The 22510-nt window shown below is 35.0% G+C and overlaps 1 protein-coding gene across 3 annotated transcripts; it reads left to right on the forward strand.

The window, feature by feature from the left end:
- The first annotated feature begins 1568 nt into the window (after nt 1-1568).
- On the forward strand, nt 1569-11577 carry LOC113283556 (kinesin-like protein KIN-14I). 3 transcript variants are annotated; one of them, XR_003327517.1, is made up of 25 exons: nt 1569-1723; nt 2419-2646; nt 3060-3132; nt 3352-3483; nt 3590-3828; nt 3962-4289; nt 5177-5276; nt 5356-5537; nt 5994-6109; nt 6221-6323; nt 6405-6557; nt 6657-6803; nt 6888-7088; nt 7594-7758; nt 7870-7980; nt 8137-8280; nt 8423-8617; nt 8772-8898; nt 9011-9213; nt 9304-9486; nt 9595-9690; nt 9937-10134; nt 10259-10530; nt 10821-11261; nt 11346-11577. XR_003327517.1 is itself a non-coding variant. In XM_026532860.1 (24 exons), exons 2-24 carry the CDS (start codon nt 2492-2494, stop codon nt 11011-11013), a joined length of 3816 nt encoding a protein of 1271 aa, XP_026388645.1. In that variant the 5' UTR covers nt 1569-1723; nt 2419-2491; the 3' UTR covers nt 11014-11429. The 3 variants fall into 3 exon arrangements, 2 of the variants coding, with proteins under 2 accessions (XP_026388645.1, XP_026388646.1); XM_026532860.1 differs by having other exon boundaries at nt 10821-11429; XM_026532861.1 differs by having other exon boundaries at nt 8140-8280; nt 10821-11429.
- Nucleotides 11578-22510: the final 10933 nt, after the last annotated feature.

Here is a 22510-nt window from a genome sequence, read left to right on the forward strand (position 1 = left end):
AACAAGAAATATTTTATAGGGATTCTTTATAAGCATGTATATGGAAAAAACATTCATCGGTTCTCTATATATGTGGTAATCTCAGATATGGGGTAAAAACTTTTGAAGAATTTTAAAATTTTCATGATAAGCAAACTATAACTAACATAACTAACTAATTGGGTATAATTAGTATTTTTTAGGGGTATATAAGGAACGTCCTAAATTAAAGTAATGGAAAAGGTAAAGACCTGTATAGAGTTCCCCCGACCAGAAAAGACACCTTTATATAATTGGTTTAGGAATACAAACCTTATATACATCAAGCAATTTTGTTTTTTTTTGTAGTTTCCTTTAAAGAATAAAAAATATATTTATTTTTAGGAATGAAAACCTTATATACGACAGGCCAGCATTTTTTTTTGAAGCACAAAAAAACATATATAGTATCTTGGTTTTTGGAAAGAAATATTATCACCTTTTTATTTTAATATAACAACATTACATAATCTAAGCCATCTTTTTTAAGCATAACTACTTCGGTTTCTAAAAAAGAAACACTATTAGGCGATAGATCTCTTTTCCTGGAAACGAAAAAAGTATTAGATTAAATCAGTATTTCAAGCGATAATTTACACCCATAAAGTTACTGGTTACGGAGACGCATCTCCAGCATGATGTGAATTTTTACTTTTCTTTGAGCAAGGGCTATGGAATGAGATCCTTCCTCGTATTTAAAAGAGTTCGATTAAAATAGATTAAATTAGGTGGGATGTGAGCTCTCACCCATGCACCCAAAATCATTCATACACTCATTCAGATGAGTGAGTGTCCGTTAGTCTTCACCAGGAGGCTAAAGATCTGCCGCTCATCTAAAAGTCACCCAAAACGGCTGAAGTTGTGCCGTTTCAAGAGATTTTATAATTTTTCATTATGTTTAAACTCTTTCATGCGGACCCTATTGGAGTTTTATTAAAAAAAAACATCTAAGAGGCACATGTTCAGCTGCTTGGAAAGAATTTTTTTCTCCAAGCGGCTGAACTTCAACCTCCTAGTCTATAAATTTGCTCGCCCACGTTCATAAAGTTACTCTTTCATTTAGACTCTCACCGGTTTTGGCATGATTTATATGGGCTTATACCAGTTCTACTAGGAGCTGATACCAGTCCATCGATCCGATGATCAGGATCGCTTGGATATTTTTACCGTATATGGACTGATATCATCGCTTAGTAGAGATGGTATTAGCCATATAAATCATGGGTTATGGCATTAGCAGTGAATGAGTGTTTTAATAGCCATTGCTCTTAGTACTAATGACAGCATTCACCGCTTTAACTTCCAAAATGATTTACCATGGGTGAAAGAAGTTGTCAAACAAAGTACAAATACAAAACTGAGCCAAAGCAAGCTTTCATTGTCCAATAATAATTTACGGCCGTCCTCCCGCCTTGAATTTAAATGAACTGGCAGAAATATTAATAGAAAGGTCTTTTCAGTAATTCCATAAATAAATTATCACAATTTCTTAATTATCATCTTCTCCTTTCTAAATTGTCTCATGCTAAGTTATGGGGAGGCTTGTTTTCTTTTTCCTGTTTTATAATACTCTGCTCCCCCCATCTCTCTCTCTTCCACGACGTGTGAGTTTAGCACTTAGCTCTTCTTCTTCTCTACGCCCAAAAAAAAAATAGAGCTTCTATGCAGACAATTTCTTTGTAATCTGCTATACCCATTTTCTCTGGTAATCATTATTTTTCTTCTTCTCCCTTCTATTATTCTTTTTTTCATTCTTTATTTTTGGAGCTGAATTTTCAAAATCCTGGTTTTTCTAGTGTGTTTGGGTCTAAGATAAGAGTTTGATTGTGGGGGTTTGTAATGTGTAATTTGAAAATCTTCAGCTGTTTACTTTTTAGGGTTTGTTGATGGTTAATCACATTTTTAGCTGCTTTGTTAGGAGTCTTAGCTGGTATCATCAGCTACTTAGTACTCTGAATATCTGAAGAGTTCCTGGGGTTTCTAGATCTATGGATGTTTTGGGACTTGGGGTGCTTTGGTGCATTCCCAGTACAGACGAGAATTTCTGGGATTTTTAGGGTATTCTTACAAGCTATAAGCTATCTGCATAAAGATTTCATTTTTTTATTTTTTATTGAAAATTTATACTTTTTCTTTTTTTGCCTTAGATTCTCCAAGGTTGTTGCTTTTGAAGATTATTTGTTTCTTTATGATTTTGATTAGGTTAATCATTTTTTTTTGTTATTGATCAATTGAGCTGAATTTGATGTAAAATTTCCTTCCTTGGATCATAACTATCTTGTTTGTCAACTAATTTTTAGTTTTCTCTTTTTTCTTTTTTTTCTTGTTGTTGGCTGGGATGATCAGTTTTCCATGTTAATCATTTGACAATTGTTTAAATATGGATTTTACTTGGTGCAGTTAAAGGAGCAGTAAGAAGTGAAATTGGAGCTACACAGAAGCTATTGGGAGGTCTTGTTAAGTGTTTGATCCAATGACGGTTGATGCACCACCTGACTACTCACATAGTTCAAGAACTAGTAGATCTGGTTTTAGCTCCAGTAATGGGAATGCGACCCCCTCACATAGCTATTCCGCCATGTCAAATGATGATGACTACGATAGCGATGGTTCAAATTTTGCACCTCCGTAAGTTTTTATAGTTTCACTTCCAGTAGTTATAGGCTATCAAATTGATATCATTTGTCATTAACGATCCCGAGTTTGTTAATTTTTTGTGTACGACATTATGACTATATAGTTTGCAGAATAATGAAAAAATGACTGGTTGTCAATTTGGTCAGCTAGAAAATCTTGTATATAAGTTTTACAAATTCATTTTGAACTAAGTATTAGAAAGCAATCCAGTTTCGTTCTAACTTGACTTAGTGCAGTCTCAATGTACGCTCCAAGTTTTTGCTTTCATGTGATTCACACTTGGTGCCTTTTGCCAGTCGGATCTACTTTATCTTAATTTTTTGCCCGTTTTTGCTCTCTTTACCTATTAGGTTTTTTGTAGTTCAGTTAACTGCAAGCTTATACACTACTATATGTTTCTGCAGCACTCCAATGACACTTTCAATGGCAATGCCAGCCGAACTGGCTAGTGCTATACCTTTGATTGATAGGTTCCAGGTACGGAAATATGTTATTCTTTCTCTCATTAACTTTCCGTAGTCCCTGATGATATTTTAAAAGCCTCAAAGTAAACATATTCATCACCTAGTTTTTTTACTTGGTTCCACTAACAGGATAGCGAGAAATTCCCTGTTTGTTTGATCTTTAGATGCATAAACAAGTGGTCGAATTGTTCGACCAATTCATTTTAACATTCATTTATGTGCTCAATTTCAGGTAGAGGGGTTTCTGAGGTCAATGCATAAGCAAATTCAATCAGCTGGGAAGCGTGGATTTTTCTCTAAAAGATCTGTGGGTCCTCAAGTTCGGGAAAAGTTCACGTTTGAAGACATGCTTTGTTTTCAAAAGGTAATAAAATTGGCATGATGAGGAATACTTATAACTGCTATTGATATGACCTCGCTAGAAATCTATTCCGACTTCAAACTAATGATGTATATATCCTTTTGAACAGGATCCTATTCCTACCTCATTGCTCAGGATAAACAGTGATCTGGTAAGCCGGGCCATAAAATTGTTCCAAGTGATTTTGAAGTATACAGGAGTGGATGCATCTGATAAAGTAACCCCTATGAGCTTAGACGAAAGGATTGAGCTTGTTGAGAAACTGTTTAAGCACACTCTAAAGCGTTCAGAACTTCGTGATGAACTCTATGTACAGATTTCAAAGCAAACACGCAATACACCTGACAAGTACGTTCATGCTTTTAAAAATAAGTATCTTTATTTTCATTTCTGTCATATCTGAATCTTAATTCTTTCAAGCAAGATTATCATTTCTTTAGTGTTCGATTAACATTCTTATTCCTGAATTTTCAATATACAGGCAATTCTTGATTAAAGCATGGGAGCTAATGTATTTATGTGCATCTTCCATGCCTCCAAGCAAGGAGATTGCTGGATATTTGTCGGAGCATGTTCATCATGTGGCTCATGGGGTGAATATTGATAGCGAAGTTCAAGGGTTTGCTCTGAACACGTTAAATGCATTGAAGCGTTCTGTGAAGGCTGGATCTAGGCAAACAATGCCTGGTCGTGAGGAGATTGAAGCACTTTTGAGTGGTAGGAAGCTAACTACGATAGTGTTCTTCTTGGACGAAACTTTCGAAGAAATCACATACGACATGTCAACAACTGTTGCCGATGCAGTTGAGGTAGTCTACATATCATCTTGCTAAGACCTTGGGCAAAGTATTATTTGATATATCACTCTTAAATAGCCATAAAAGACTTTGAGAACACATAATTCAATGATATATTTGTGTGTTAGATATCAGCACCTTAATCATCATAACTTAACCTTAATTATGATTATAAACTATACCGTATGCTGAAAACAGAACTACTCTTAGTATTATCATACTGTAAAATTAAGCTGAACAACGTCATTACAACATGATACACACCATCATACATTGTATAGTTTGTTACTAACAATACTCGGCTGATAGAATTAGCAAGAAGAAATAGATCTAACTAGAACTAGGTTTTTGACCCAGACTTCTATGTCTATATCCTCGTGCTTGAGTGATGGAGAAATCAGAATTTTTTCTCATACACAAGAGGCTAGTAGAGAGTCCTTGTCGTTGCTTGCAAGATCTTCCTATGGACTTTCAATCATGATATAGAGAGAGATAGGACATTTCGTTACTACTTAAACTAAATGTAGTATATATTAACCTTTAGTACACTACTACACTCTTTCAAAACAAAAACAAAAAAATACACAACTACACCCTGAACCAGACCTAAATTCAGATTGTTACTAATCCGGCTTAACTTGATTAGATCTGTTGCTAAACTACTAAAAAGCTAACCTGGTGTACTTAAGTATTTGTTAGGTTTATAGAAGGATGATTATCGTGGTACCATCATATTCTATCCCCTAATTAAGATCAAGTCAGTTTCACACTTATATATAATGGATGTTTTAGTAACTCCTCCTTTCATAGATTTTCAGTTAAGACTACAGGTGATGGATCTGCAGCTTTTCCTTCTCGTTGATATATGATCACATTGTAATATTGCTGCTTCCTCACAGGAACTTGCGGGGATTATAAAACTCACCACATATTCCAGTTTCAGCCTTTTTGAGTGCCGTAAAGTTGTCAGTGGCTCTAAATCAACTGATCCCGGAAATGGTAAATTCATCATCTTGATTAGACCTCCAGATTAAACAACTGATATATTTCCTGCTAACAGTGTTTGTCACGCCTACAGAGGAATACATTGGGTTAGATGACAACAAATACATCGGGGATCTTTTAGCTGAATTTAAGGCTGCCAAAGACCGAAGTAAAGGAGATATCTTACATTGCAAGTTGACATTTAAGAAGAAGTTGTTTCGGGAGTCAGACGAATCTATTGAAGAGCAAATGTTTGTGCAGTTATCGTATGTTCAGGTATGTGTGCTCACCTTTAAGGTTACTTTGAGCTAGTTTTTAAAAGTAATCTGAGGGAGACCCCTTCTGGAATGTTAATCAGTTTTCTAAGCAAATGTGAGTGAGTGACTCAGCCTGGTCCAAGACTTGATGAAAGATCATGTAAATAGACCAAACACCTATATGGTTTGCTCTTTGTTCTATTCAAAACACCATACAATTGTGCTTCTGGAAGAGTACATAAAGTTTGTACCAAGGGCATTTTGTTTTTATCAACATTAAACATCTCATACGGGACATATATGGTTTATCAGAAATTATGGCTCGAAGGAATTGGTTTCTGTACCATTTGATTAATTTCAGATAAAGTATCACATGATTTGTTATAGTTAGAGGTCATCTTGGTTGCCTTGGGTGTAATGTGATTTTTAAATTCTACATCATCAACTTTGTTATTAACGAACAATTTTATGGCAGTTGCAACATGATTATATGCTGGGTAATTATCCTGTTGGGAGGGATGATGCTGCACATCTTTCTGCTTTGCAAATTTTGGTTGAGATAGGTTTCCTCGGCAGTCCTGAATCATGCACGTAAGTTTGTCTTCTCACTTCTTTGAATTGTTTCACCTGTTATTGCAAGCTGGGGCTTGTTTTCAACATAAGCTTATGACCTTTAATTTCTGAATATGGAAAACTTTTCAGTGACTGGACATCACTCCTTGAAAGGTTCTTACCTAGGCAAATTGCAATTACTCGAGCAAAGCGGGATTGGGAGCAAGATATCCTTTCTCGTTATCGTCTGATGGTGAGGATTATTTTGGGATTTTATGGTTATCTTTGATGCTTGATAATATCCTTCTGTTAACACCTTTTGCTGCTCATTTAGGAACATTTATCAAAAGATGATGCAAGACAACAATTTCTTCGAATTCTAAGAATTCTTCCATATGGAAATTCGGTATTCTTTAGTGTTCGGAAGATTGATGATCCCATTGGATTACTTCCAGGTCGTATCACTTTAGGCATCAATAAGCGTGGGGTAAGTTTACAATTGATGCAATGTTGCAATTACCTTCCTGAAGATGTACTATCATCATGATATGAAGCTTGATAAGATAATTTTTTTGTTACAATCTAGGTTCATTTCTTCCGTCCGGTTCCAAAAGAATATTTGCATTCTGCTGAATTAAGAGACATAATGCAATTCGGTAGCAGCAATACTGCAGTTTTCTTTAAGATGAGAGTTGCAGGGGTCCTACATATATTCCAGTTTGAAACTAAGCAGGTCCTTAATAGTTCTAATTTATTTTTTCAATCATCCTTTCCTAATGTATGTCTTTTGAATTCTAATTAAACTGGGACTCTTCAGGGAGAAGAGATTTGTGTTGCCCTTCAAACACATATAAATGATGTAATGCTGCGTCGATACTCAAAGGCACGCTCTGCTGCCAACGGACCTGTCAATGGAGATATCACCCAAAAGCCAAAATCTCCTAGCATGAGTGTTTATGAGAAGCGTGCTCAGGAATTGTCTAAAGCCGTTGAAGAATCTCAAAGAAATGCTGATCAAGTAGGTATTCTGAATTGTGTGAAGATGCTAAGTTGCTAACCCATGTTTAGAAAAGCGAAAGCGTAAAGCGCGCAGCTTTAAAGCATATATATATATATTATTTATTTATTTTTGAAATCTAACAAGTACACTGAAGAAGAGGAAGAAGAGGTTGTAAAGAGAATAAGAAACGTCTCGAGTTTCTTGACAGCTGGCTTTTTATAAGTTAAACAAGTTCCTACTGTTGACAATGGCTTCTTATAAGTTATACAAGTTTTCTACTTCCTTGAAAGCTGGCTTCTTACAAGTTGTAAAAGTTTAAGACAAGTTAGGGTTGTGCTTTAAACCCTTTTCTTTAAGTACCCGACCTACTTCTAAAGCATACTTTTCAGTGCGTTCTCTTAGTGAAGCTCAGAAAAGCGCTTTGAAATGATCTTTTAAACCACGATGCTAATTTTCAGATCTCTATTTTTCTCAAACATAACATCGATTTTCTAAAGCATAATAAGTTATTTATGTTGTGTAGTTATCTGATGAGTTGCATGAAAAGCAAAAACAAGAAGTTGAAATGCAAGAGGAACTAGAAAGGCTGAAAGACTCATTGAGATCTGAAATGCAAAATGTTGAAGATGTTAAGTGTGATCGTGATAAACTAAGATCACTATGTGAAGAAAAAGATTCAGCTCTACAGGTATAGATTTCTGTTTCCGTTGCAGGTTAAATTTTTCTTTTTCTTTTTAAACTCTGCAGCCAAGTTAAGTAAGTTACCAAACTCATCATACATATAATTTTGTGCTGATAGGCAGCTCTTATGGATAAGAGAAGCATTGAGGCGAGACTGGTGAATCTTAGTCAAGGGCGATCTACGGTAGAGAATAATGCTAGGAAGGATTTACAAGTACACAATACTCAGGTAACCCTTTGAAATCATTTCTATACTTGCCAACTTAAAGATCCCCTGTCGTTTTAGTTGTTGAAAATTGTAAGTGTTTCTGAGTGCAGTACATTTTGTGGCCCTATACTGCTAAACTTGCAATTGACATTTTTAATTTTCGTTTATCCTTAAAAGCAGGCTGTTACTAAATTACAAGAGGAGTTGAAATCCGTTACCGGGGAGCTTCATGCAGCTGAAGAAACTGCAAAAAGATTGGCCAATGAAAAACAATTATTGGAGCAAAGAATAACAAGGCTTGACAAGAAGAAATCTGACGAGGTATTGAATGACCTTTGCAATCTTGTGTTTTAAAAGTGTAATTATTAATATTCTTGTTCCAAAAGCTAAAGAATTGTGAATTTGATGTTATTTGAAAAATCCCTATTTGTTACTAATTCAACTACGGAATCTAAAACTGCAGATGGAAATTCTAGAGAGAAACTTTGAACAAGAACGGCGCACCCTCAGACAACGGGTGGCTGAACTTGAAAGAAAACTGGAACAAGTGACACAAGAAGTTGCTGTTGCAGAGTCTACTCTAGCAGTTAGAAATTCAGAGCTAGATACTTTGCAAACTAGTTTAAGAGAGCTAGAGGAACTAAGGGAAATGAAGGAGGTGATTATCATGTATTATCTTGCATGTTTTTGAATTGTTATTATGGGAGTACGAAGACAACCTGTTTTTAATATATGCATTTATTAAATTTAAACTCCTTTTCTGCTCAATATTTTTGGTATAATGTTCTCATATCTCTTCTACTTGATTATAGGACATTGACAGGAAAAATGCTCAAACTGCTGCTATTTTGAAGAGACAAGGGGCTCAGCTGCTAGAATTTGAAACACTATATAAGGAAGAGCAAGTCTTACGGAAGCGTTATTTCAATACAATCGAAGGTAAGGTCGTTCTGAACTTTTGATTAATTCTTATTATTTTTACTTATTTGTGTACCCTATTACTTATTTCTATGTCACTAAATACTTTGTCCTGTGAATCTACTATTTTTAGATATGAAAGGCAAGGTTAGAGTATTTTGCCGGTTGCGCCCTCTTAGTGCCAAAGAAGTTTCTGAAGGGGAAAAGAATGTTGTTGTAAGTTATGACGAGTACACAATCGAACATCCTTGGAAAGACGATAAAATAAAGCAACATTTGTATGATCGTGTTTTTGATGGTCGTGCTTCTCAGGAGGATGTTTTTGAAGATACAAAGGTAATGTTCTTTAATTATTTATCTATTTTGTAGAGTTAATAAAATGAATTATTTATAATGTCCTTGACTTTGTGCACTACTCTAATGCAGTACCTGGTGCAATCAGCTGTGGATGGATTTAATGTCTGCATATTTGCATATGGTCAAACTGGTTCAGGAAAGACTTTCACTATTTATGGGTCGGAGGACAACCCTGGGCTCACCCCAAGAGCAACTGCAGAAGTTTTCAAAATCTTAAAGCGTGACAGTAAAAAATATTCATTCTCGTTGAAAGTAAGTTCTGCTACCTTGTTTATTTCCTAAGAACAAAATAGAGAAATAATTTGAATTGTCAATGCGAACATAGCTTTCTTGACTGACATTAGCAATGATATTTTGCAGGCGTACATGGTTGAGTTGTATCAGGATACATTAGTAGATCTTTTATTGCCAAAGAATGCAAAGCGTTTGAAGCTAGAAATTAAAAAAGATTCGAAGGTTATACTCTTATCCATTTCAATTAAATGGTTGAAAACGTTGTTCAATATGAATCTGAAAATGTCACATATTTTTTTATTGATGAAGAAATCATTTTTTAGTACCGTGGTTTCTGTTACTCATTAAGCCATTATATAATTCTATGTTTTGATCATTCGTTAGCTAAACTAGTTGTTTCTCTTACTCAACATTTGTTTCTAAGATTGATCCTTGGTTATCCTAAGTTCAATCTTTCGATATTCTCAGGGAATGGTATCTATAGAGAATGTAACGGTTCTACCCATCTCGACCTACGAAGAATTGAGAAACATTACATTGAGAGGTGCTGAACAACGTCATACATCAGGGACTCAGATGAATGAAGAAAGTTCAAGATCTCATTTGATTCTTTCTGTTGTTATTGAAACTACGAACTTGCAAACTCAGTCAATTGCTCGAGGAAAGGTTTGAATCTATTTTACCCATCCATGATAGTTATTACTTGCTTTCATCTGAGTAAAACTGAATAAATAATTAAGTTGGCTGGAACCATATTCTGTTACTAAGTTACTAATATCTATGTTTGCAGTTGAGTTTTGTGGATCTTGCTGGCTCAGAAAGAGTTAAGAAATCAGGCTCTGCTGGAAATCAATTAAAAGAAGCGCAAAGCATTAACAAGTCGCTTTCAGCACTTGGTGATGTGATTAGTGCTCTATCTTCAGATAATCAGCACATTCCTTACAGGAATCATAAGTTGACAATGCTGATGAGTGACTCATTAGGTGGAAATGCAAAGACTCTCATGTTCGTGAACGTCTCCCCAGCTGAGTCAAATGTAGATGAAAGCCATAATTCTCTCACGTATGTTTTTCTTCTTCATTTTATTAACTTTAATCAAGATTTAGGCCTAATGAAGAGATTTATAACTGAAATTCAATTGATGTCCTTATCCACTATGAAAATTCTCTTACATTGAATTTCTTGTTTAGTTTGCAGCGTCAATCCTTCATGAAAATTATTTTCTAGCTCTGCAATGTTGTCTTGTTTAGATTAGTTTATGAACTTCAGTGACATAGTCGACTTGAATGATAGAGGTAGCTGGTGTTGTGTTACATTTTGCGAAAGTTTCACACAATTATTTCTTAATGCAGGTATGCTTCAAGAGTCCGATCCATTGTGAATGATCCAAGCAAAAATGTTTCATCAAAAGAAGTGGCTCGTTTAAAGAAGCTAGTTGCTTGCTGGAAAGAACAAGCGGGTAAGAGAGGTGATCTGGAAGAGCTCGAAGAAATACAAGATGAACGGCCAACAAGAGAGAAGACAGATGGCCGCCATTCTCTATGAGGGTATTTGTTTGTGTCAATGCAAATTCAGTATTTTCTCTTCTAGTCGATGATGGTTGCTTTGGTGAGCTATTCTGCCACTTATATCCGTGAATGTACAAACCCGTCGAAGTTCTTCTACCCGTATCATTGATGTTGGTATTGGAATACTTGTTATCAACACTTGGCTGGTGAGCCACTTCCAGAGGAACCAAAAATATTTGGTTGAAAAAATTAACATCAGAGTTGTGTATAGTAAAAAAAAAGAAGGTATATATATGTTCTGGCTATTTCATTGGTATTTTTTTAAATCGTTGTCATCTAAAATTCCATTTATCATTCTATATTTTCCAGTCGTCTGTGCTTGTAATTGGAAACATTGACGGCAGAGGCCTAGAGCTTTTTATGAAGTTGCATGAAAGAAATATTGTGACTGAAGATATACATGACAAGAAAGACTCTTCGAACAAACTTTAGGTGTTGTTGGGTAATGAATGCACCGTTAGTTATTTTTTTTGTATGCAAACCTTGCAAAATCAATCTGAAGCTTTTCCTTACGGAAGTAGTTCCCATACAGAAGGTGCCAGTTCTGCTTAGAATTTTTTTTGTTTTTTTTCTTTTTTTTGTTGGGGTGGTGGCAGTTTAGCCGTCCAAATTGCTTTTATTCCCATACTTTTTGGGCAGCTAGAATTTCCCATACTTTTTGGGAAGCTAAAACTTCCTGCCAAAGGAATTCTGTTTAAGTAGAATGAAGTTGTCCAAACTCCAAACCAAGCAAGAGACTACTCAGTACTGCTCTCTCATTCAAATCGGTATGGGCCTCGTTCTCATGAGATTTGGGGATTTGGATTCAATTCACTGGTAATGCCGGTGACGAGAACATAGCATAAGGCATACACCGGAGGCCTAGTTAAGAAGTATCAAGTATGTGTTTCAACACCTCATGCTATTCCCATCGTATACGTCTCTCTGAAAGAGAGGGCAGTTCAGACCTCAGACAACTGGTAAAAGTAGTGAATGTGTGCTCTCCAATGTTGCTAAGGGAAACTTAAACGCAGGCCCAAAAAAAAAATATTCTCATTGTTAGGCCCACAATTAATTTTTAGTTCCGTGACATCCATAATTATATGAAATTATTAAAAATATCTGCATGACGGATTAGACATCCGCATGACGAGTTATGCATCAGGGGTATAATTGGCAACGCAACTTGGATATAACATATCTAAAAATCCGCGTCTTGGAATTTTACAAATTTTATATCGTTGGAAATCTTTTTAAGAGAGCTACGCAACGAGTACAAACAACAATATCAAATTTCTGTTTTTCACGAAAAAATCGGAGGTGATCATCATTTTAGGAAAAATCTTCGAAAACTTGATACATAACAATTATGCAGCCACCAAAAAAGATGCATAACACATTCTGCAGAAGCATGACGAATTATGCAACCATTTTCTCGACTGCATAACAAGTGATGCATCTGCATAAAAAAGTTATGCACCTATAGCAAGTTATGTAGCCATTGTTTTGGTTGATTTTAGTGCGTATATAAAAAATTGATGCATTATGCATCCATATTTACGGATGCATGTCAGGTTATGCATCTATTTTCTCGATGCAGAAAAGATTGTGCAGCAATTTTCTCTATGCATAATACATTATGCAGCCATAGTTTCGGATGCATAACGGGTTATTCATCCATTTTCATGACTACATAACATGTTATGCAGATATTATAGTAGGTGCATGACAAGTTATGCGGTCTTTGTTTTTGTTGGTTTCAATAGTAACAAAAAAAATTGTTGCATAACGTGTTATGCAGCCGTTTTCTGGACTGCATAACAAGTTATGTAACAACTTTTCTAGATGCATAACAGGTTATGCATCCATTTCCATAACTACATAAAAGATTATTCAACCACCTTGATGGTTGTAGGTAGTGCAACTCACTCTCTCAAATACAAGCTAAATAAATTCAGGTTGTGTGCGTATGATTCTATAACTGGGAAAATTCATCTTTACATGCAGGGAGACAATTGAATCCCACTCATCTGGGTTGAGTAAACTTAGCTTGACTATTGTGAAGTCTATGGAGAAGGCTCTGCAAATGAAGACAAACGTCATGGCAGAGTTGTTTGAAGACGACATACAACAAATGAGGATAAATTAGTATCCTCCTTGCCCGCACAATTCAATCATCCGTTCCATTCTACACATACATCTACTCAGCACATTCAATCCCTGCTGCAACTTCGATTCCTTGGTGACTTGTTCATTTGCAATTGCATCTGCAAAACTCATCCTGCAACTCCCGTTATTCACAGCTAAACAACCATATTGTCAGTACCAAATCCGCAGCATACTCGAACTGCATAACCATCCCCAACAACAACAGATTAGTCTTCCTGCTTTCTCCACCTGATTTCCCGCAGTACCCACGGCAACGACATCAGTTACTTAACTTCCTGGCAGCAATTGTATCCACCACCAGCAAAATATCTATCTCAATGTTGTCCATATCAACATCACAGTGCAATTCATGGCTTTCAGCAACAAATGCTCATCACTGCACCATCTTGAACCTCATTCTCTGCCATTTACAGCCCATAGCAGTACCATTCATTCATAGAAAACACATTCTAGTAACAAGACAATTATCATGCATCATCTCTTCCTTCCCAAGCCTTCAGAATCAGCTGTAATACCAACCAGTACACAGCTCAAGCCACTATGGCAAATCCAAAACAACACCAACAATATGTACATAGTCACTCTCATGCTTAATTGCATCCTCACCTGCAATGTACGCCTCATGCCGACATTATCTGTAATTGCAGAATCATTACTCCTAAACATACATCTATCTCCTTGACCTAGCCATCTCCAGTTGCAAAATAATCACTAGCTCCATATACTAAATGACTTGCAACACCACCAGCTTCACCCTCCCTTCTCCATTGCAGAAGCAATAGCTACAATGTCATACTCATTTACAACACCAACACCAGCACTAATCTCCACCAGATTCATTACTGCCATGAATGGCATCAACTTCATCACCAGTACCTTATGTAATTGAATCAAAACCCTAGCCAATTCTCAACAACAGCTTCTCGGATTTGCCTAGCCTTCAATCCACCACCAGAACCATTACAAGCTCATCTCCCTTTCTTCATTCATCTTCAATACCAACACACCCCACTGAGATAGTAGCAAGCTGAAATCCGTAGCAACAGTTCCAAACCTTTGTAACCAATTCAATCTCAGACTCAAACCAATCTCTCTGAGTTCACACATCAAACCTCCAAAATCAACAAAACCCATTTCAGCTTCTTTGTTGCTCTCGTGGCCTTAATTTGCAACATGGAGATCGAAAACTCGAATCATTTGTTCTAATTGATGTAATTACAGAAGAACCTCAATAAATCGGGAATTCAGTGATTTAAAAGCTCAAAAAATGAACAACCTATCGCCAACATCATCACTTTCCTGTCAAGCACAAAAAAAAAACAACCTTGCTCGTCATAGTCGATTTCCAACAAAATTGATATCCAACGACGACCCATGTCTTCTAGCACCTTCAGCAACCCACCGGAAGTCACCATCATCATGATCTTTTTCCATCAATTTTTAGATCTGCTATTTAGTTCGCCACGAGAAAAAACATTTTTTCTGATTTTCTTCTTATATTACTTCTTTTGATTAGTTTCTTATTCCTTCCTTGCTTTGGATATCGAGAGACACAGAGAGAGATACATAGAAGAGGAGATTGAACTGTTAAAAAACGGAAACAAAATTCTAAAAGTTCTGGGTTTAGGAATAATTTTGAACAAAGAAATGAGCGCCTGAACTTTTTTGTCGTTGGGATTCACAGTGTCCAAAATCTGGAAAATAGTTGTGGCTGTAGTATTCACTGTTGCTAATAGGGGTACCATTTCGCTTGGGCGCGTACCAAATTGCATATAAGACAAAACATATTTTAGTAAGGATTGGTACACCCCCGAGCAAAATGGTATCCACCATTATCAACCATGTGTGTGCTCAAGCAGAACTCCGATGGCACATGAAACTAGAACCTTATTTTAGGGCATACTGAATAAAGACAAAAACAGATTATAGATAATAAATTCAGAAACCCTTAACCAAATATCTTTTGTAATGACAAATTTTCCCTTTCAATATTAGTGTTAATAATAATGAATAGTTGTTAAAACTTTTGATTAGTGATTAATATTAATGATTAGTAATAATGATAATTAAGTTGTAGAACTTTGTGTTGATAAATTTGGGGGAAGAAAAAAAAGTTAGGTTTTTTTTTTGGAGAAGGAGAAGGGAAAGTGAGGAAAAAACTTGTATTTTGATTCAAGTAATCTCAATGGATGAGGACAATCTTCATCTAGAAAAGATCGAAAAATACACATCAATTACAACAATGATCCGGAAACGGATGATTTCTTAGATTATGAGAATGATTTTACCCATACTCAAACTCAAGCTCAAACTTAAACTCATACCGATGATTTTTATGAGCCAAATTCAGATGATGAATACATCGATGAGGAACCCTGTGCTACTAATACACAGGTATACTTCTATCTTATGTTCAATTTCATTTTTATAGATTAAAATCATCAATAAAATGGTTTTTTCATCCAAGTTCAGCGAACCAGGTATAGGTTCGGCTGATAATTTATCAGCCGAACCTACATGGTTATTAAATTATGATGAACAATTCGGCTCACTAAATTCGTTAAAGTTATCGGCCGAACTTTTATTTTATAAATTCCTGCCTAATTTCTAGTTACTAGTTCGGCTTATTTTAAGTTTTCATTTTCACATAAGCCGAACCTATTCCTGTGAGTTATAGAAAAAAATCTTGTTACTGGTCCGATATATGTTGTGAATATCTAAGAGCCGAACCTTCATAAAATGCTAGGTTCGGCTTATACTTTATTCAGTATATATGCCGAACCTTATCATTAATTTTTCTTTGTAATATCTAACCTTTTGATATTCTTGTAGGTCGTGCTTGGTGAACCTGTACCGATGGACGATCAACCTAATACTGTTGACGTAATTCACGAAGATACGAAGGATCACTTCGAAATAATTTCGTATGTAAAAATTTGGTGTTTACCTTAATGTTGTCGGAATATTCCGAAATTTTTCTTACTAACTTAATATTTGTTTTTGAAAGAACGTAGACACGGAGAAGTAAACCTGAAGCAAAGGCTTGGGATGAGGAACACACAATGAGAATAAATTGCATAATACTTTGGTTTGAAATGTTTTGTGAGAGAAGCGGAAGCGGCGATAGCAAGTCTAGAAAGGGTTCTGTATATATTGGGAAGACCGGGAGAAAGAATAGGACAAAGACGAGGAAAAAAAAATGCTCTTTCAAGATCGTTTTCAACCTCAAAAATTTCCTCAACAAATATTAAGAATATCAAATTATTTTTTAGAGCATTGCTCGGTCGAATTCACAGGTGTTGCTTTCTCAAGTTTGTTGTCAAAACTATATCTTGATTCCTAGTATACATTTAGTCAGTGTAGGATTAAGATAGAAGTGTGTAGTTGAGATTCAGACATCACTGCATTCTACCATTTGAAGGCGAAGATCAACAAGAGCTGTGGAGAACTTCAACAATAAAAGGTAAGTGAAGACTGGACCACCAATTTCTCAAGGTTTCACCTTTTTATCTATGACACATTAACACATGACTAAATAAGACAGTACATGCATAGTAAAAATTTCGAGTCAAGTTTATCTTGAATATTGTTCTCGAATATAACTAAGCTTAAGAACATTTGTTCATACTTGATGAATTTGGTGAAAAAAAATTTCTTGTCTATGACCTAATTATGATTCAAGATTTAACCATTTGAAAATAGCCTGGAATAGTGATATGCGTCATTGATGTTATTCTGGAATGTTTAATATTGATTATTAGAGAGATATAAAACTATTGTTAATCTGGATACATGACAATATGCATACCAGTTCACATACTGGGAGAACTGTTATAAGTCCAGAGCCGCAGTACATGTACCGGCGTAGCTATAGTTCAACAACGACTTTTTGATACGCATACGTGGTATCCATACCATAAAAATTCGGTGAACTCGTGAACCAGGAAAGGTACACATACCTAGTATGCAGACCAGAAAAGATATGTTGATTTTAGAACTGGGAAGGTATGCATACCATAAAATATTTGTGAGTTCGGACCTGAACTTGTTTTTGTCTTAAGGGTACACATACCCAGTACACGTACTATGACAAGAGTATTCACGAACAGCTACATTACACGTACTTACCCTGTCGAATATTTTCAGATGCATCAAGACTATTTCTATGAGATAATAGGCATTTGAACAACTATCTAAAAACACTATCTAGACATTTTTGATTATATTTGTGATTCAAGAAAGTCTTAAGTGTTATATGAAAATGGTTAAGCTTATCGTTCAATTGGCTAGTTTCGTCTAACCTTCATGAACAAGTCATTATACACGGTTCAGTCATGGTTCATCTTAACCAGAGTGTATAATCTACTATGTTAGTCTCAATTCATTGATTGCTTGATTCCAAACCTATGTTATCTTAAATATAAATCAACCTTGATACTGAAAGTTTTTAAAAGGAGAACCTCAAACAACTGGGATCTTTGAATCCCTGACACTATTCTTGTGCGTCCTAGTCGTAAACTAGAGTCATCCTTTCCTTAAAACCCATCTAGGGTTTAGCGACTAAAAAGACTCACCTAGAGATTCGTGAAGCCAGGTCCAATTATTGTTATCTTGATAGTTTGTGTATCCTGATCTTGTTTCGTTTGTCGATTTTTCTCCAACAAACAAGATAGATAGAAATCGAAAAGTTCTTCGTCTCAGACTTTGTGATTCCACAAGTATATACTTGTGAGGTGAATAATAATATGGTCTGCTCTTCGGGAGTCATAAGACTGAATTTTGAGGTTTGCTATACTTTGTTTATTGCAATCGATTTCCTATATCACCTTGATCTTTGATCAGTAAGGAAATCACATATAGGCTTATCTGTGGGAGGCAGATTGATTTAAAGTCTTCAATTAATTGAAGCAACTCTTAGGCTGTAAAGGACGTCAGCTAAGGGAATCAATTACACGGATTCCTGATGTGATTCAAGAGGCATAAGGAGCGCGACTGTAACTTAATTTTTGTGACGGTTTAATTCGGTCTCAACTACATTCCAGTCTGAAGTTCTGATAGTAGGATACTGTTTATAACGGCTTAATACAATTTGGTGTTCAAGTCTGGACTAGGTTCCGAGGTTTTTCTGCTTTTGCAATTTCCTCGTTAACAAAATTTCCGGTGTCTGTGTTATTTATTTTTCCGCGTTATATTGTTTATCTTTATATTTGAAATATCACTGGTTGTACGTAAATCAATCAAAGTAAATATATCCATCCTTGTTTGTTGGATACAACTTGATTGATATTTGGATATTGATCTTTGGAATCGTCCAAGTAATGTCACACATAATCAGGTTCACGGACTTGCTTCGGTAAAAATTCTGATTGTGAAAGAAAGAGATATAATATCTTCTTATAATTCCTTGATTAAGATTATTAAGTTGAATTCTCAGAATTGTATTCGAGTTTAGCCCATACAAGTTTCCTAAGAAAAATGTGGTGGTGTATTTTGGTAACCCCATGTTTTCAATTGGTATATATGTCAGATCAGGAAAACACGTTAAGACCTAATAATTCTGTGTTTGAAGCAATATGACTACATAGATAGAAGTGCAATCTCGATAAACATACTGCCAACCTTTGATGATACAAATTACTTATGGTGGAAAAATTGTTATGCATTCCTTTCTACAAGCCTGTGACTTTAAGTTTGGAAACTTGTGGTTACATGATATAATCCTCCGACAGTTGTTAGATACGTAAATACTATTGAGAAAGGTTTACTAGAATATAGTGAAACCGAGATAAGTGTTGCGAAGCATAATTCTGATGGTTAAATGCTATTATGCACGCCATAATCCAAGATCTTCAACACCATGTGACTTCGTGCACTAAGTCTAAAGATGCTTGGGATATCTTAGAAACCGTATTCGAAGGAGATACCTCCGAGAAAGAAGCTAGGATTCAAAACCTAAATTATGACTGGAAAGATCTTCGTATGTCTAATCAAAAAGTGTTTGGAATTGTTAATGCTTGTTTTGCATTAGGGAAGACTATTCCCCAAAAGGACATTGTGATGACAATTCTCCGATCTTGACCAGCAAGATACAAATCTAAGAAACATGCTATCATGGAAGGAAATAACCTTGAAACACTTTCCAGAAATACCTTAGTTGGAAAGTTAAATATCTTTGAGAACTCATTAAAACAGATAGTCAATACATTTCAAATGTGGGAAGAAATATTAATAAAAAATATCTAAGTCCCGAAAAAATTGATGAAATAGATAAGAATATCCTTAATGGCACTCTGTCACTGTTTATACAACGGATGAAGAAAATACTTAGACAGAGAAAAAGGAAAAATCATAAAGTACCATCAATTAATAATACAGATAAAAAGGTTTAGTTAGACAAAGATTCTCTAGTCTGTTCCAAATGTCTTGGTCATGGTCATCATAAGTTGTTGTGTCCCAACAAGGATTATTGTGAGAAAACTAAAGCTTGGATGGAAAACTTAGACCATTTTTACGAGGATGAATCAACCAATTTTACTCACATGTGTTGATAATGAATAGATTCATGATTCAAACAGTTCTAGCCATTCCATACGAAAAAATATGTCTTCCTCAAAAGAAATAACTGATCTATTGAGTGAAGAAATTCTCTCAATGAATACTGAATTTCAACTGATAAAGGACATGTGGACTAAAAATATTGAGAGTCTGGAATATGAATTGGTTAAGTAGAAGCAGGAAAAAAAATGGCATGTCATCCGATTGACCCTATTACTCATAAAAGGAAGAACCGATCTTTTCTGAAAAATCCTTATAAGAGTAATCAACACAAATATCCATGTTATAAAGTCTTAAACAATCCCAAACACGAGGAATTTCATACTAATAACAAGGAGATAACATTTGTATCTCAATGTCTCCTGTGCAAAAATTAGGATCATCCAAAGGATAAAAGTGGTCCAAACTCTTCTACAATTACATTGTTTCAAAAGAAAAAGAAAAAAAAATCACAAAAGGGAAGAGTTAGAACTCTCAAAGGAGTTGAACAGAATGATTCACAAGTTGCGAAGATGAATCACCAGTTTCAAGAAAAAACTGCGTAAAACAAAGGTAATAAACCCACCATTTATCTCGCAAACTTTTGATTATGTAGCTAAAAGAACTATACTAAGAAAGTATGTTCCTGAAAAAACCACATGATCCTCCACAATATGGAATGAATTGACCCAAGATATAACTTTTCATTTGATTCTCGTTTCTCCCTTGAATGAGAATATCAAATCAAAAAGGGGGATGATGTCTAATCAGTTGTATCATCTTTGGGCATAGTATTAATTGTAATAAGGTTGAGCTCTGCTACCTGAAAAAATTCTTGGCATAACAATTCTAATACTTCTTATGCTCTAAATTTATCTATTGATTAAGTAGAGTGCAGTTTATGACAAATACTTATATACCACATGATCATGCAGTTACGACAAAACATGTGTAAATCACATTAAGACTAGGGTAAAGGGTTTCAAGCAAGGAGGATGAAATCCCGATTGTGCAATTTCCCACAAGGAAAATCCGGTTTGAATCATCAGAGTGTGATTCATGTCAGGAAAAGTGTGAAACTACACCTTGTGACAATCTACCAAATTTTCAATGTGATAAATTACCTCCGAATTTGAACCTTGTATTAGAACAAGTTCGAGCACTAAGTTATGAAATACAATCCTCTACAAAGAAGCTTGAGGAGAAGATATAATTTGTTGAATCAAGATTGGACCTTATTGAAGAGGAACTTGATGAATACAAAAATTATGAGAACAATCTGGGAATCTCATAGTAAATCATTTGATTCATTTTTATAGGAAACTTCTTGTGAGAATTCATTCTTGCATTCAAGAAGGATAACTAGGGGTTGGTATAACAAATATTGTGATTACACAAGCTATTTCAATGATTTTCATCTTGCACATTTTTAGATTTATTTATTTAAATTATAGAGTTTTTAGAAAATGAACTTGCAGTATTTAATCATTATTAGTTTATTATATTACAAAGTCTTATGAAATATATGTGTACTTTAGTTTTTGTAAACTGAACTGATATCTCATATATACTCAAAAGTTAAATATATTAAGTTTTATGAATTAAAAATAAAAGAATCTTTGTGAGAATTTTTCGAATTATTGATTTATTCGTGGTCACACTTCTGTGAAATTACTGCACTATTCACTCCGTAAGATTTTCTTATGTTGAGTCATACCGATTAAAATTATCTCTTTGTTCGTAATTGGCGTTGAGATTAATTTATATCGGTGTCTTTTTCATTAAAGTAAGGTCACTCATGTTGTTCTTGTGGGAATGACATCAAATGGGGGAGAGTTCTTAAATGAACTTGTGCTTAATTGCTATATCTTTGTGGGGAGAGTGGATGTGGAATTTACAGGGGATGTTTGCATCTTAAATCTCCTAGATGAGCGCTAAGTATTTAATACTCTGTGATATCATCTAAATTAAAAGTTGATATGTGTTTCCTTTATGTCTTGAAGTATCGTTTATTTGAATTCATTACGATCCCATAGTTTTCGTACCTTTTCCTATTTTTATTGACAAAAAGGGGGAGAATTAATTAGTAGTTTTGCACTACATACATATGGTTTATAGATCATTATGTAAGGGGAATGAATCAATATCTATAGGTTTCACCTATTATGCAAAAGATGTAAGTATTGGTTAAGGGGGAGAAACATATCATCGTAGTATTACTTCAAAAGTTGTGATACGATGCAACTTTGGTGAATATAATAATATAATGTTTCTGTATAACGACGATTGAAAATATCTTTTCAAAGTTGTTATCGCTACAAATCTTCAGAAAAAACGATGTTGTTCAGAATCATTACAACTTGAAGTAACGAAGAATTCAAGGAGTTGAAGAACCAGGGAAATCAAGCAAGGTGGATTCTGTAGTTTTGAAGCTTTATTTTTAAATCCATATGTACTGATAGTTTTGTCACTAAAACTGACAAAGGGAGAGATTGTTAGAGAATTGCTCGGTCGAACTCACAAGTGTTGCTATCTCAAGCTTGTTGTCAAATTTCTTTGTCAAAACAATATCTTGATTTCTAGTATACATTTAGACAGTCTCGGATTAGGATAGAAGTGTACAGTTGAGATTCAGATATCACTACGTTCTACCGTTTGAAGGCGAAGATGATAAACACATTTTTGTGTCCGATTTGTCTCGATTCTATATATTGTTAGGGCTCATTTTTGTACTTATTATGGTGTTTTATTTATTTGTAGGTATTTTTGGCTAATAAACATTTTTGGAAAAA

The sequence above is a fragment of the Papaver somniferum genome, chromosome 5, assembly GCF_003573695.1.
Source record: "Papaver somniferum cultivar HN1 chromosome 5, ASM357369v1, whole genome shotgun sequence".
In the NCBI taxonomy this organism is placed as follows: domain Eukaryota; kingdom Viridiplantae; phylum Streptophyta; class Magnoliopsida; order Ranunculales; family Papaveraceae; genus Papaver; species Papaver somniferum.

Coding starts and splice junctions, on each gene's coding strand:
- LOC113283556 (XM_026532860.1), top strand. CDS start 2,492: ATGACGGTTGATGCACCACCTGACTACTCACATAGTTCAAGAACTAGT. Junction 5,538..5,993: donor TGCAGTTATCGTATGTTCAG/GTATGTGTGCTC, acceptor ATTTTATGGCAG/TTGCAACATGATTATATGCT. Junction 9,487..9,594: donor AATATTCATTCTCGTTGAAA/GTAAGTTCTGCT, acceptor GATATTTTGCAG/GCGTACATGGTTGAGTTGTA.